The sequence below is a fragment of the Mustela nigripes genome, chromosome 7 (assembly GCF_022355385.1).
Source record: "Mustela nigripes isolate SB6536 chromosome 7, MUSNIG.SB6536, whole genome shotgun sequence".
NCBI lineage: Eukaryota > Metazoa > Chordata > Mammalia > Carnivora > Mustelidae > Mustela > Mustela nigripes.
This window is the reverse complement of record NC_081563.1, coordinates 11,735,722-11,748,774: the sequence shown is the minus strand read 5'-3', so window position 1 is coordinate 11,748,774 and position 13,053 is coordinate 11,735,722. Positions and strand designations below refer to the sequence as shown.

General features: G+C 39.8%; 1 protein-coding gene across 3 annotated transcripts in view; it reads left to right on the top strand.

Moving 5' to 3' along the window:
• The window catches only part of CYRIA (CYFIP related Rac1 interactor A), a 104,860-nt gene that overhangs the window by 70,731 nt on the left and 21,076 nt on the right, over positions 1-13,053 (top strand). For all 3 annotated transcript variants that reach the window (XM_059405177.1, XM_059405176.1, XM_059405178.1), the window contains one exon: positions 5,093-5,172. In XM_059405177.1, the coding sequence (XP_059261160.1) occupies positions 5,103-5,172 (70 nt within the window). In that variant the 5' untranslated portion in view covers positions 5,093-5,102. The remainder of the gene's footprint in view (positions 1-5,092; positions 5,173-13,053) is intronic.

Genomic DNA, 13,053 nt, shown 5'->3' with positions numbered 1-13,053 from the left:
AGAACTTTGCTTCGGTAAAGAAGGGGTAGTCCTGGAAAACCCAGCCATGGAAGAAGATTGGTGCCTCTAAGAGCAAAGGGCCATCCAGAGTGCTAACTGATGGCAAGAGAATTACGTTCCAACGCTATTCTCCAAAAGCAAGAGACCTCCCAAGTCAAAGAGTCAGAGAGTGTCTTTGCAAGGCTCACCCTTTCCTAAGTTCTTATCCAACTGATACACCTTTCCTTTCTCTTCATCTGATAGCCAAGACCTCGTCCCTCTTCCCTTGCTGCACCCCTACCAGACTCTTCCCGCAGAAATACATTCAGATCTCACAACCCTGACATGCACACTCTAGCTAGAGCAAGTCCCAGGAAAGCCTCACTTTAAAACAATCTCTGAAGATGCCAAAGGAGAGGTGTGTGTGTGTGTGTGTGTGTGTGTGTGTGTGTGTGTGTGTGTGAAGTAAACCTATAGCTCACAATACAGACAGCACACTTTTGAGTAAGAAGCGTGCTCTCTACATACGACTTGATCTCGTTCGCGCCTGGACTCCCACTCGCCGTCCTCCTCTCTGACTTCTATTTCTAGTCAAGTCTTTTAGTACTTCAGCTTCTACATTTTTGGCTATACTTCCCTCCTTCACATCGGTTCTCCTCCCCCTCGTGCATTACTGGGGAGGCCTTTCCTATTCCTGGAAATTTACTTATAGAAACTGCCAAGAATCATCATCAGAATCATCATCCCCATTTTAAGGGACTCAGGTTAAAGTCCTCCTAGGAGAAGCAGAGCACTTGCTGGCTTGCTGTATTCATTCTGATAGAAGCTCCGGCACCACAGGGGAGAATGGCAAGTAACCGGTGCTCCTTGGGACAGACCCAAATGCAACATGGAAACCAGAGTTTCTGATTTCTCAAGCACAGCCCCAAACTGCCTGCCAAGCAGCTCTGCCCCCCCACCCCCCATTCAGCTGTGAAACCGCTTCTGTGCCCCCGGGAGCTCAGAGCCTTGGCTCCTCCTCAGATACGAACGACTTCTCCATGTACTCTTAGGCACAGGAGATTTCTCTTTGTCTCAGCTACTTCTTAGCTATGATCAATTTTTCCTTTTTTTCTTTTTAATAAAAAAAGGTAAAACTCTACTTCTTAAGCATAACCCATTTGTTTTTACTTTCTGGACACCATATCTTGAAAAAGACCATTTTTTCTCCTTCGCTTTGGCAAGCAGAAGCACAGGTCCAAATGGAACACTCATCTCCAGTGAACATGAAGACCGTACGGCCCAGATGTCTTATAATTCACGTGCTCCTTGCCTCTCTACCTTCTTCTTCCAACTCTGTTTTTACTTTTCTCTTCTCCCCACTCTTGCTATGGATCTGCATTCTCTAATAGCATATAATAACATATCTTATGTTCTTGTATTGAACAAGATAAAATATTTTTTAAGAATCTTCGTATGAATGAATGAAAGTATCTCACTAGGAATGTGCTGCATAAAGATGTGTTTTCTATGCACTGAAGAGCTATTTTCAAAGACTGCAGAGTCACTGCCAACAGGATATGGCTGGAGCGGTGGTCAAACCCCATGGTTGAGGGTCCCTTCCAAGTGGATCCGGGGTCACCTCACTGACCGTCTGTGTAATGTTAACTCACTTTGCAGACCTGAAACCAGAATACTTTTCCATGAGTTCTTGCTGACCTTAAAGAAGAACAAGAAGCATCAAACCTTTCTGTACTTATTCAAAGAGTGTGTCTGGAAATGCAGGTTCCATGGGACTGGACTTGACCCCTAAGGCTACATAATATCCCACAGTCATCGTTTTAGACAGTTCCTTTTGGGAGTATGAAGCATCTAGAATAATGGGAGTTCCTTAATTGACCACAGTTGATGTTAGAATCATGTTGCAAAATGTTTGACCATATCAGCCAGCTAGCTGAAATGACCTTTTGAACAGACAGAATTCTGTAGCCGGCTGATATCTGAGTGTGTTCCTTTCAGTCTGTTACCAATTTTAAAGGCTTGACATATTTCCCGCCCAGGTAGTCTGACAGTAAAATCACACACAAGACAGAATTTTAGGAGGGAACTAAATCCAGTCAGGTCTCTTGTGACACATTAATAGCGCGAAACCAGGAAAAATCAAGAATATTTAACTTCCATTAAGGCATTTTATGTGAAAGTTGGGACCGCTACTAAACAGTAGAATCATCTTCCTACCAGGAATGTCTCTGGGTCTGAATTGGAATTGTTCATTCAGCTGGATACAGATTCTTTCCAAGAGACTCAGGAGGGTTTGTGAATGTTGCCCCGTGGCAGGAATGGACTACACCAGTTCTGAGCTTTCCTTTGGCAAAATCTACCTCATACAGAGCTGTGCTCGAAAAATAACTTAAATATAAATGTGCTTAAAGGCACGGAAAATGACAGAAAGAATAGGGAAGATTCTTTCAGAAGAGGGAAGCATGGTGTCTGCTTCCCAGTGCACAAAGGCGTGTGTGTATGTGTGTGCACACACGTGAGTGCGCATACCCAGATGCCTTAAGATGGCAGAGGTCTAAGACATATCTTGGCCAGCCATCTGCCCAACACATCATTCATGTCTATATTTTTACAGGCTGCTAGAGTACTTAAACACCACGAGTTACAAGAAGCTCACTATTTTACAAGGCAAATCCCTCACTATTCAGACAACTGGAATTTTTTTTTCATGACACTAAATGAAGGTCTTCTTCGGTTATTTCTTCAGTGACCCTGGTTCTCTTCCCTAGAGCTGCATACAACCTATTAACCCATCTTCCACAGGATAACCCTAAGTGTCCAGAGGCTGTTATAATCATGATAACGATGATGCTGGCAATTGTCGTCATCATTATCCGTACTAGTAGTACTTCACCCTTCTTGAGTACTTCCTGTAAACGATGTGCAGAGCATCTCCTAATTGGATCTCATTAAGTCTCAGGACTTGATGAAATAGATGCATTTCAAAAATTCATTTTACAGATGAGAAGACTGAGATTTAGAGAGATTAAGAGGCTTGTCCTGGCTCACAGAGGTAGCAGGACACAGAACTAGGATGGAAATCGGGCTTCCCAAGCTCCTTTTTAGCTTATTAGTGGCCTATTCTGTGGATGATGTGTGCAAGTGTTTTCTCAGCGGAGGGTGATGAGGACTCGAATAGCACCTTCTGCATCCAAGGGAACTTCTGGCTACATACTGTCTCACACAAAGCACTCTCTGCTCCTCCCATCTATCTTACAGTGCTGTATTTTTAGGAATTCCTGTATCAGCATAAACACTGTCTGAAGCCCCGTGCACAGAAAACTGCAGCCCTGCGGTTTTCTTTTACTGGTCCAGTGATTTTTCAAGTTGATTCTTTACAAACTGAGGGGGTCTGTGTCAGGAGTTAGAGAAATGCCTTCCAAAGAGCACAGCACCCAGCATCAGATGGCGGCTCCACGAATGTGTGCCGAATGAATGAATGGACCAGTGGCCTCCTGAAGAAGATAATTTAATGTCTGAAGCTGAGAGCAGTAGAAATTTTCCCAATAACCTAAATCTAACTATGTTTTCCCTATTCTTTTTTTTTTTTTAAGTTGGAATTGCCAATATATATCAAATCTGTATTTCTCTGTTGGTTTGATCCACTTATGCAATTACACTGTGATTTTATTGAAAATAAGTTTTTGGATTAATAGCAACACTTTTTCATGTTTGCACTTCATGAAGTAGCCAATCTTGTTACCACTGAAATGTCAAATTATGAGTTTCTTTTTTTTTTTTTTAAGATTTTATTTATTTTTCAGGGAGAGAGAGGAAAGCTGAGCAGGGATAAGAATAGGAAGGGTGGAGAATCAGACTCCCCTCCAGCAAGAGACCCAATGTAGACTTGATCCGCGTACTCTGGGATCATGGCCTGATCCCAGAGGCAGACGCCCAACCAACTGAGCCACCCAGGCGTCCCAAAAAATGAGAGTTTCTGACTTGCCAGAAAGTTGAACTTCTGGGAAGTCTGGCTTCCTGTACAGACCATAAGGGGTCCCTAGGGCTCTCAATCTGTGTTTTCTCAACTCTTTTCCTCAGAAATTTTAAGAAACTTTCTTTCCTGGACAGATATTTTAATAGTGCCTTCTTTGTGCTTGTCCTTTAACATGGTATGTTCCCACATCGGTGAAAAGGAAACAAAGCAACGCTGAAGTATTAATTGTAAAGATTCAGGGAACTGATGAAGGGGAGAAGTAAACAATGTAGAATATACCTAAGCTTTGCCTCCTACAACTAAAATACCTGGTTTTTAGAATAGCATGTTTTTGGGTGCCTGGGTGGCTCAGTGGGTTAAGCCACTGCCTTCGGCTCAGGGTCCTGGGATCGAGTCCCGCATCGGGCTCTCTGCTCAGCAGGGAGCCTGCTTCCTCCTCTCTCTCTCTCTGCCTACTTGTAATCTCTCTCTGTCAAATAAATAAAATCTTAAAAAAAAAAAAGAATAGCATGTTTAGCATGTTCTTGGGGCACCTGGGTGGCAAAGTGGGTTAAGCCTCTGCCTTTGGCTCAGGTCATGATCTCAGGGTCCTGGGATCGAGCCCCGCATCGGGCTCTCTGCTCAGTAAGGAGCCTGCTTCCTCCTCTCTCTCTCTGCCTGCCTCCCTGCCTGCTTGTGATCTCTCTCTGTCAAATAAATAAATAAAATATTTAAAAAAAAAAAGGAATAGCATGTTCTTTGGTTAACTGTCATTACAGGGAATGATATGTAAAACACAAGTGTTTTTTTCTAGAGAAAGCTTGGGACATTGTTCTCACTGTCATACTTTATATGGCTTAGGCCAGATAACCCTAATTTTTAGAGAGCCAGAACCTCAGAGATGTTTATCTGTCCCTGATTCAGGAAGAAGTTGCTAAGTTATTAGTCATCGCCTGGTACGGAGATGCTTTGTCTCTGGTCTTCAGATGCAACTGTTGGGGGTCCAGTGTGGTTTATGCAAGATAATAAAATAGGTCCAACCCTTTAAAAAGTCTGTTGTGTTATTTTTTTCTTAGAAGAAGGACGAGAAGGAGAAGAAGAAAAATAACTCTATTTTTCATCCTGCTAATGATATTGGTTTTGTGTTGCTTCTCCTAGGTTTGCTGGGATGGGAAACCTGCTCAAAGTCCTTACCAGGGAAATTGAAAATTATCCACACTTTTTCCTGGATTTTGAAAGTAAGTTCCAAAAATTAAAAGATAATGAGGAGAACTTGTTTGCTTTCTTTATAGCTTGTTGATAGAGAAGTTATAACATAAAGATTTTATGTGATACTTAAATCCAAATGTCACTATGCATTTCTTTCTGGGTCTTCAAAGATTATTTCATTTCTTTCTCTTCCCATTATTATTTTTTAAAAATCTCATAGAAAATCTTTTTAATGTATCCATGGTTTTCTTTGATTATAGAACAAGTTACTTTCATCAGCTAGCATCTATCATCATTATGCATTTTTCCTAATAAATCTTATGAAACACTACATCATATTCTAAAGAAAAATAGCACATGTAGTAACTTACAGAGATGAATATAAAACAAATATCATTAGATGTGAAAAAATTATCAAAACTAGAAAATAGGCATATAGATTATTTATTTCTGAGTCATTGCTGTCTGTTGTTTATGTTATTTGATTATATAAAACTATATAAAACTTTTGAGATATACTCCTTTTGTCTGAAGGTTATGTTTCTTTTATCAAAAATTTTATTTTTTGCTAATGTGAAATGGCTGTGAATTGTGACTGAAGAAACATTGGTTTTTTTTTCCTTATCATGTTTATTTTTTTGATTGAATATATTTCCAGATGAGTGACACATTCATGTTTTATCAACTAAGCTTGTGTTTCCACCTTCACTATTATGTTCCCCTTTTTCTAAATTGCAGTTCCACAATATCAAGCACATTAAATGTCCTTTTTGTCAGTATTCACCATTTGTTGCTAACTTTAACCTGTATTAAGCTTTAGTTTTTCAAATATTTATGTATACTAAAAAATAAGCTAGCATTTCCATACACTTGCAAGATTAAACTTGCAAACAGAGATTTTCTAGAATGCTAGAAGACCCTTCAAAGATACAGTTAAGCAAAAGGTGACTGCGCCCTAGAGATGTCTTTTCAGAATCTTCGGTAAGTGTAAGAGAGCTGCATGAAAAGGAAAAGTGACCCCGAAGCTCACGTGTCCTAAACATATATTTCAGATTTTAGATTATATTCAATGAAGGATATTTCACTTCTAAGTTAGCTCATTTTCTGCTGCTGCCATTTGGTTGGATTTGGTTGGGTTGGGTCGGATGGGTTGGGTTGGGTTGGCTGGGTTTGGTAAATGCCATAGTTGGGATCAATACCAGATTGATACGACACGTTGAAAGGAATGTTTTGTTTGTTTGTTTGCTTTTTCCTGGTGTAACTTTAGCAAACACATATCTTCATTGCTGTTGCTCTTGTTGAAGATTGTTGCTCTTGTTGCTCTTAATGAAGATTTATTAATAACTTTAAAGAATTTTACGAGATAAATGGCCTATTATCTCATCCCCCTAATCTTACTGTCTGCATGTTTAGTTGATTCCTTCCACTTGTCACGTGCATGTTACACTGTTGCGTCCAGGATGTACAAGGTCCAAAACAATGTTGAACGTAAAATACTCCATTCACCCAAAATGTGGGGGGAGGGGCATATAAACCCCTAGAGGAATTAAATGCCTGCACTTTTCCTGAAGCTCTAAATGCCACATGCATCTGTACATCCTGTTCACAAATGCCTACTACGTTCAGTGGCTCCCATTTGTCTCTTTAGCTGTTCTTGCATTTGTAGTTTTCTTGATTTTACAAAGAGTAATACTGAGTTCTTTGTCAAGTCTAATTTGAAAAGTCTTCCAAGTGAGAAAATCACAGTCTATAGGAATTTAAAGCAGTGGTTTTCAAAGGGTGCTCTCTAGAGGACCAGCCTTCTGGGGTTATCCCCCCTGGGGGTCCCTGGCCCACTGCTGTTGCAGAGGATCTGTTGCTGTTTCTCTCTCCTAAGACCAAGCACTCGGGTCTCCTCGGTCTTGTACTTTGGATAGTTTCTTAATTTTTTTGTCTGTTTGTTTTTAAAAAGGTCATTGTGGCTAAAAAGGACTTTTAAATATCTTGAATTTTGATGATGTTCTTTATGGTACCAAAAACTCTACTTGTTGATCTGCCATAGTATCTTCAACAAGGTTCCTTGTGGACTGGATTCTCATGCCTTGGGGCTCATTAGGACTAGAGCAGTAGTATGTAAGGGAAACAAACAAACAAACAAACAAAAAAACCTAGAAATTTGCTAAAAAATGTATGGGAACTCTTTATTTCCCTGTCAATCCTGAGGAGAAAATTAACATGATTTCCCTGAGACTAAGAAAAGATAAATAGCTGGGCTAATGTCATGTAGGGAATGAGTAAGGACCTGAGATGGAGCACAGGTCTCTGGCTCTCCTCCTCAAGAGCCCATCAAAAGCAGCCTCTTAGAAGTACAACAGCCATCATCCTGTTCCTGAGTAGAGAGCTTCTCCATCATCTATGAACTAAAACATCTCATGGAAAAAATAAGTTTTTCTTGATCCTGAAAATTCTCTTTCCTAAAGGTGGTTTTCAAAAAAGAATGGCAATGGACCAGAGGATAACAAAGGTGACTGTGGCCATGATTTCTCTGTAGGCTGTAGATATCCGCTCAGCACAACAGTGTTATGTGCAATATGGTTACGAACATCCACGTAAGCCAGGTAACATCAGGGAGACAGAGCTAAATAAGGACCGTCACTGGAATCTCAGGCTGGTGTGCAGGATAATATAGGCACATTTTTCAAAACAAGATAAAAATAAGGGGCTTAATACCACTCTGTAGTCTGGGGAGTAAAGAGGAAGAAAGAGTATGCATTTAGTTTCGGCTAACGGAAGACAACAGAAGGAATTGGAGAAGTCTTCTAGCAAAAGGTGGTCTTTGGAGTGGGCATTAAAGAATGGGTGATTTTTCTACAAGCATATAGGGACAGAAGTTTTCCAACAGTGGAAGTAGGTAGGGGTAGGAATAAGAAGGCGTATTTGAAGAAAGGCAAGAGGCCCAGTTTAGACAGAGCAGCTCATGCTTACGAAAAGGAAGTATGGGCAGAAATGGAGGGCTGGCTCGGGTTAGACCACAGCAGTTGCAGAAGCTCAGGGCTAAGTGGTCCATAATTGGCGTTCACCTTCAAAAAGAATAGCTGAACTCCCTGAGGGAAAACTCGAGAGCAGATAAGGGATTGGCAGGTGGGAACTTTAGGTATGCTCATGCTTATCAGGAGGCTGATGAGTCAGAGGATCAGGAAAAGAGACTAGATTATAGAGGAAAGAGAACATCTTACTAAACCAGGACTCATGATGGCAGAGTCCGGGCCCCACTCAGGTTTGCAACATGGAGAACAGATCACCCAATAAGCTTTAGTAACAGATGCTGGCCATGTGAAGGAATGGAATAGAAGAGCTAGATTGAGGCAGCCAGAAGAGCACAGATAGTAAAGAAGGAGGAACTGTTAATGGATTCACGTGATGCAAAATACTCCAGATGGATAAGGCTTGGAAAGGGAATGGCAGCATGGGCTGTGAGCTACCCAGCTACTGTAGCCACTGGCAGAACAGATTCAAGACATATTCCTTTGCCTGTAGAGGCTGGACTGCAAAGAGTTAAGGAGAAAGCGCCGGAGGGAGGAAGGAAGGCCAAACAGCATGTAGCAACAGCTTAAATGAATTTGGCACCTCTACTCTGAGTGTTGAGTCTTCTTTTTGAAGTCAGTGATGGAATATAATTGAACTGGGTCAAATAGATATAATTAAGCTGGGTCAAAATATAAGACAAAATTAGACACATCTGTCCTAAGGTTTTTCAGTTGTGTAGATTTAATTTAAATTCTTGTCTGACCTTTGCAGTGAGTTCCACACTCTGTGCTCGCATTTCTACACAACTATTTAACATCTCTTTTATTGTTGTTGGATTTTTTTTTTTTTATCCCACTACTTTTTTTTTCTTTTTCTGTCTCTGCCTCCTTGACATATTTTCATTTCCTTTTTGAAGGCTGGGAGACAGAGAGGGGAATAAAATGCAACCTAATCTTGCCTGAGCTATGGCTTTGGGGACCATGTACAGGAAGATATATGCCTGAAGGTCTGTTGACGATTGTTCAATTGAATCTACTCATTATGACTCCCAAAGTAAGCAGCGGGCATTAGCCATCCAGCAAAACAATTCCAGGGATTCTCAGACTGAAATGATCATTAGAAACATCTGCTGGATATAGATTTTCCATAGTTGCCTGAGCCTCTCCCAAAATTTTGATTCAGTGGCCTAGTTCCAGGAATCTGCTTTTTCCCACATTTCCCAGGTGGCTCTGATGGTCAGGAAGTTTGGGAACCATATTTAACTAAGGCATTCAAGTCAAGCATTATCACACCCTAGGGTCTGGGACAGCGGAGCTGACCAGGCAACCTTTTGAGTTCCCAGATCCAGGGATGAGGTCTCCGGAATTGGTCACAGAAGACTTCTTTAAGGTTTTGGTTCCCTATTTTTCCCTGCCAGGCAGGTGATATAGAGGTACCCATAACTTAGAACTTGAACTCTATGGAGTGACATGCTTCCTCAGCCTCTCACGCAGTATCCACTCTGGAGTAGAAGGTGTCCGAGACAGGCACAAGTCCCAGTAGGTGACAATCTATGCAAGGTTACCTTACTTCGAGGACATTCTGTCTCACCAAACAACTGCATCTATCAAAATATTCCTTTGGAATCTGAGTAGATACATCTCCAAAGATGAACAAAAATCCTCTTAGCACAGGAAATAAACATTCATTGTCATTAGTCAAGAGGGAAATGCAAAGCAAAACCACCACAAGAGAGCACTTTGCACACAAAAAAATTATAATAAAACGTGTTGGTGAGGATGCAAAGACATTGGAACTCCCTTACACTGTCTGTGGGAATGTAAAATGGTGCAGATGCTTTGGAAATAGTTTGGCAGTTCCTCAAATGTGAAACATAAAGTCACCCTATGACCCAATGATTCCGCTCCTAGGTACTTCCCAAGAGAAATGAAGACATAGGTCCACACATAAACTCGGACATCAATTTTCACAGTAGCATTATTCATAATAGCCAAAATGGAAACCACCCAAATGCCCATCAAGTCATGAATGGACACATAATGGAACAGCCATTCACTTGAACATTACGGAGTGATAGAAAGTAAAATACTGATGGAGGGATACCTTGAAATCATTCTGCTAAGTGAAAAAAAAAAAGCCAATCACAAAAGAGTACATATTGTATAATCCTATTTATGGGGAATGTCTAGATTAGGCAGATCTACAGAGATAAAAAGTTCATTAGTGATGGTCTGGGTCTAGGGGTGCTAGGAAGAAATGGGGAGCAATAGCTAACGGGTACAAATTTTTTGAGGAATAAAAGAATGTTTTAAAATTGGTGATGGTGATGATTGTACAATGGCAATATACTACATATCATTGAACACTTGGGATCGGTGAATTGTGTGGCATGTGAACTGTATCACAATAAAGCTGCTACTGAAAAAAAAAATGCTTCTTTTAGAAAATCCGGTTTCTTGCTGCTGGAAGGGAAGAAGCCATTCCATCTACTCAAAATAGATAATTTTTCTTCTTTTCTTGACTTTTCCATTTTTTAAAATTTATTTTTATTGAGGCATAATTTACATGTGCTGAATTAGACAGGCTGAAATACAGTCAATTTTGACCAATGCCATATTCTCTGACAAGACAGAATATTTCACTCCAAAGAGTTCCAGCATGCCTCTTCTCTGTCAGTCCCCTGCCCTTAACCAACACCCAGAAACTACTACTGATCAGATCTGATTTGTATCTCTAAGATAGATTTCGCTAATCTTTAAAGTCTTGAACTTCATATAAATGGAGTTATACAGTGTATGCTTTTTTGGTACCTTTTTCTGATTTAACAAAATGTTTTTTGGATCTAACCATGTTATTACATGTATCAGAGTTTTCTCCCTTTTCTGCTAAATACTCTTATTGTGAGACAGTTTTGCATCCCTTCTCCTGTTGATGATCACCTTGGGCAACTTCCAGTTTTTTGCTACTAGGAGTAACATGCTGTGAACATTCTTGTAGAATATCTGCATGCATCTTTTCTCTCGTGTACATATGGAAGATAGACTTGTTGAGTAGTTATATTCAGCTGTTCAAGAAACTGTCAAATTGTTTCCCAAATGGGATGTACTATTTTCCATTTTTACCAGAAGTCTAGAGTGCTCAGGTGTAACATGTCTTCTCCAAAACTTAGCATTGTCGATCTTTTCCCTTTCAGCTGTTCTAGTGACTGTGGGATGATTTTTCCTTGTGGCTTAATTTGCATTTCCATCATAACTCAGACTGTTGGACACTGTTGCATGTGCTTATTGAATATTCACTTGGCATTTTTAGAATATATTTATCTTTTATCCATTTTGAGTTTGGTTGTTTTTCATTGTATTACTAAGTTGTAGGAGCTAGTGTGTTCTGGATACCTGTCATTTGTGAGATAATAGCTTGCAAATGTTTTTACTCACTCAGAGCTTTGCCTCTTTTTTTCTTATTTTTGCATGAACAGAACTTTTAAATTTTGATGAAGTGTGATTTATGACTGCTTTTCTTCTGTGCTAAGTGCATGCTATCTCCTCTATAAGAAATCATGGCCCATTCCAAGGTCCTAAAGACATTCTGATGTTTCCTTCTGGAATTTCTAGAAATTTAATCATTACATCAGGCCAGTGACCAATACTGAACTAATTTTTATTTTATGAGCAAGGTGTTGGGTTTATTTTTTCATGCATTATCAACTTGTTCTAGCACAGGTAGATTGCTTGAGTGCCATTATCAGAAATCAGCTCCCTGTGATCTGTTTGGGCCTTCCATTCTCCCCCATGGATTTCTTGAGTCTTTTGACCAAGGATTACCAAACTGTAACAAATAACAAATCTTAAAGTCAAGAAGAGTAAGTCCTTCAAATCTGTTGTTCTTTTTCAAGATTGTCTCGACTACTCCAGTTTCTTTACTTGTCTAAGTAAGTTTTATAATCAGCCTTCAATTGCTACAAAATCACCTTGCTGGAATATTGATTATAATGATATAAAATCTGATGATCAGTTTGAGGAGAATTGACATCTAACAATATTGATTCTTCTTACTTATGGGTATACTATATCTTTCCATTTGTTTAGATATTTTTTGATTTCACTTAGCAATGTTGTATAATTTTTAGAGGTCTTGCATAATATTTTGTTAAGTGTATCATTAAGAATTTTATGGTTTGACCATACCAGATTTTTATGCTTGCTGTTTGTATGACATATGTTTCCGCATCCTGTGTCTTTATCTTTACAGCGTAATTCTTATAAACTGTATGTAGTTGGCCCCAACTCTTCCATCCAAGCTGATAATATCTACCTTTTAATTGGAGTCATTAGCCCATTTATATTCAATTAATGTTTGTATCTGAGCCTATTTTTATACTGATTTCTACTTGTTGTATTTTTCTCTCTTAATATCTTTATGCCTTTTGATTAAATAGAATAATTTTGGTATTCTCTTTGATCTTTTCTGTTGGCTTCTTAGTTCTGCCCCTCCATGCTTGTTGCAAGATACATCTTTGACTTATTAGAATCAATCTTCCACTGTAGTCTTCATTTCATGAAGAATTCAGGACTCTTGTCACAGATCCCTCCACCCTTGTGCTCTTTTCTGTTTTGCTTTCATATCTGCTAGAAACTCCCTAGTGCAGTGTGTGGTGGCCTTTTCCTTTCCTTTAAACTCTCAATGTGGGGCATTAGGAGAACCATGTCCTCTTCTTCAGGGATTACAGAACTCTACTGGGGAGAGTCACAAGCACATTGAACAGACAATAGGACAAACAATGCAGAAGCCTACAAGAGAAGGGAGAGCGAGGGGCAAGCTAGCCAGGAGAGAAAGTACAGCTTCTAGGGCTGGGAGCAAATGTTTCTTGGCAGATAGGAACTGAGAAATGATCTTCTTATAAGACA